The following is a 2991-nucleotide window of genomic DNA, read 5'->3' as shown; positions in this document are numbered from 1 at the left end:
AGAAACAAGATATGAATGTTTTGCAGATAGGAAGTAAATTTCAGACACAATTGAAGTATCATTCGGTTGATAATGGCAACCTTTGTAAACATACGATCACTTTTTCTACTTTGTGTAACCTCCAAGAAACCTTCAATTTCCACAAATAATAAAAAAACAACTGTCAGCTTCTTTTATCTCTTCTTCATCCACCTAACCAGCAAAAATGACATTGCATCAATAGTAATTTACTGCAAAAATGCTATAAAAAGGTGGTTTGCAGACATTGGTTTGTTCTAAACTTAGTAGCTGTAAGAGAAGAGCAGAAAGGATGGATTCTTGGGCTCAGACATTGCTGTTCCTGTCGGTCTTAGTTCCTGCAATGGTTGAGTGTAAGATTCGGCATTACCATTTCGATGTAAGTAACTTTTGTTCCGTCGTGTGTCATGTCAACGGTTCTATTTTCGACCGAGAGTCATGGTCTGTTGATAGAATGATATATGATTCCGGTGATGACGATCCGGTAGTACCACACAAAAGAAAACATCATGCCTAAATGTTATCTATGATACTTTTCTTATGTCACAAAAATTACTATATGTATTGCATCCGATTCAGGTGGTCTTGAAAAACGAAACGAAGCTTTGCGCCACCAAGACGATTGTGACCGTCAACGGCAAGTTTCCGGGGCAGACTCTTTATGCTCGAGAGGATGAGAACGTTCTCGTGAGGGTCACCAATCATGTTCAATACAATGTTACGATCCACTGGTAAGCAAGTTCTTCACAAAGAATCCATGCAACTTAAGTGAGTCTGAAATTGTAGCTTTGAGAGCATACTTCTTGATGTCTCAGGCATGGGGTCCGGCAGCTTCGAACCGGTTGGTCCGATGGACCAGCATATATCACACAGTGTCCGATTCAACCAGGCCAGAACTTCCTTTACAACTTCACATTAACTGGTCAAAGAGGGACACTCCTATGGCATGCACATATTTCCTGGTTGAGATCAACCTTGTATGGTGCCATTGTTATCTTGCCTAAGAAAGGTGTCCCTTACCCGTTTCCAAAACCAGATAAGGAAAAAGTCATCGTATTAGGTGAGTTTCGGCCTTTTCGGGCACCTCGAAGCTTGATTTTGCCGGCGTAGAACGTATTTGCGGGACTAATATGCTGATATTTATAGGGGAATGGTGGAAGGCAGATACTGAAGCAGTGGTGAACCAGGCAACAAAAACCGGTTTGCCTCCGAATATATCGGATGCACACACGATCAATGGCCATACGGGGCCGGTTCCTAGCTGTTCTTCTGATGGTATTAGCATTGGACTCTATATGGTCTTGTGCTCCGTTGCATCATAATCATATAATGTAAATCCTTTAACAAAGTTGCATCATTTTTGTGAATGCAGATGCATATACTTTACACGTCGAAACAGGAATGACCTATTTACTTCGGGTTATAAATGCGGCAGTGAACGATGAACTTTTCTTCAAGATCGCATACCACAATCTGATTGTCGTCGAAGTCGATGCTGCGTACACGAAACCCTTGAAAACCGATACATTATTTCTCGGTCCAGGGCAAACCACAACTGCACTTCTTAAAGCAGATCAGGGCATCGGGAAGTACTTAATAGCTATATCTCCGTTCATGGACACCATTGTTGCAGTCGATAACGTGACAGGAATTGGGTACTTAAGCTACAATCGCACCCTTGCCTTTACACCGACTACCATGGTCAGCATTCCTGCTGTAAATGCAACGCCGGTGACATCCATCTTTTGTAATTTGCTTCGAAGCCTTAATTCAAAAGAATATCCAGCCAACGTCCCTTTAACCGTCGATCACTCCCTTCTTTTCACCATCGGGGTCGGGCTCAACCCTTGTGCCACATGCTTCAATGGTAGCCGAGCCGTAGCGGCTATTAACAACGTCTCCTTCGTTATGCCAACCACGGCTCTCCTTCAAGCACATTACTACGGCATAAACGGGGTTTTCACTAATGATTTCCCGGGAAAGCCGTTGATGCCTTTCGATTATACCAAAGCTCCACTGTCCAATCTACAAACAACCAATGGCACCAAGGTATACAGACTGGCCTATAACTCAACAGTTCAACTAGTGATCCAGGGGAACTCTATAATAGCACCCGAGAGCCATCCAACACATCTTCATGGAAGCAACTTCTTCGTGGTCGGTAGAGGGATTGGAAACTTCGATCCGGAAAAAGATCCGTTGGAATTCAATCTCGTCGATCCCGTTGAACGGAACACGGTGAGTGTACCGACTGCAGGGTGGACTGCAATCAGATTCAGAGGAGATAACCCAGGTAATTATTATCAAATGTTATTGATGAAAAAGAAATTGCATCTTATATTTGTCCTTTCTAATCATTAATTCCATAGCAAGCAATGTCTTGTTCATAAACTGTCTATATAACTTGCTTTAACAACAAGCAACGAAACACATGTTCCAAGTTCCAACATCATGGGACTGTCTCTGTCTGTTTAGGGGTCTGGTTTTTCCATTGCCATTTAGAAGTTCATACAACATGGGGACTTAAGATGGCATTCTTGGTGGAGGACGGGGAAGGCCCGAATGAGTCGATCGAACCGCCTCCAAGTGATCTTCCGATGTGCTAAACAAGGTTTCGAGACAGCTTTGAGAATCAAAATTTGAGGGGTAATAAACAGCAGATGATCAAAGGATTTTTTTTTGGGTTTTAAAAGATTATTTTAATTTGTAATAATTTGAATATATATATATATGGTTTGAGTGTATGCAATGGAAGTGATAGATAAGTGAATGTAGCTATGAGAGTTGTAATCAAAATTGGCGGTGAAATTGAAGATTTGGGAACTGGAAATCTCTTCATTATCTGAAATCTTTTTTGCTTGTTTTAATTAATTTAGAATTTTCAGTCGAATGCATGTAGTGGAATTGTGGAAAGGGAGAAATTAATAAAAAATTTAACAATAGATATACTCGCCAGGTAGGGGTCAACCTGCG

At 41.5% G+C, this 2991-nt stretch overlaps 1 protein-coding gene across 1 annotated transcript; it reads left to right on the top strand.

The window, feature by feature from the left end:
• Positions 1 to 263: 263 nt before the first annotated feature.
• LOC120172685 (laccase-22-like) lies at positions 264 to 2691 on the top strand. Its single transcript, XM_039180091.1, has 6 exons — positions 264 to 397; positions 598 to 749; positions 834 to 1078; positions 1165 to 1293; positions 1391 to 2311; positions 2494 to 2691. Exons 1-6 carry the CDS (start codon positions 311 to 313, stop codon positions 2622 to 2624), a joined length of 1665 nt encoding a protein of 554 aa, XP_039036022.1. The 5' UTR covers positions 264 to 310; the 3' UTR covers positions 2625 to 2691.
• Positions 2692 to 2991: the final 300 nt, after the last annotated feature.

The sequence above is a fragment of the Hibiscus syriacus genome, unplaced genomic scaffold, assembly GCF_006381635.1.
Source record: "Hibiscus syriacus cultivar Baekdansim isolate YM2019G1 unplaced genomic scaffold, ASM638163v2 tig00111877_pilon, whole genome shotgun sequence".
In the NCBI taxonomy this organism is placed as follows: Eukaryota; Viridiplantae; Streptophyta; class Magnoliopsida; order Malvales; family Malvaceae; genus Hibiscus; species Hibiscus syriacus.
This window is presented reverse-complemented; position numbering and strand designations above follow the sequence as displayed.

Bases quoted from the DNA above. Each gene is read 5' to 3' on its own strand.
- LOC120172685 (XM_039180091.1), top strand. From the start codon at position 311: ATGGATTCTTGGGCTCAGACATTGCTGTTCCTGTCGGTCTTAGTTCCT. The intron at 1,294-1,390 runs GTATTAGCATTG...TTGTGAATGCAG, and splicing joins TCCTAGCTGTTCTTCTGATG to ATGCATATACTTTACACGTC. The intron at 2,312-2,493 runs GTAATTATTATC...CTGTCTGTTTAG, and splicing joins ATTCAGAGGAGATAACCCAG to GGGTCTGGTTTTTCCATTGC.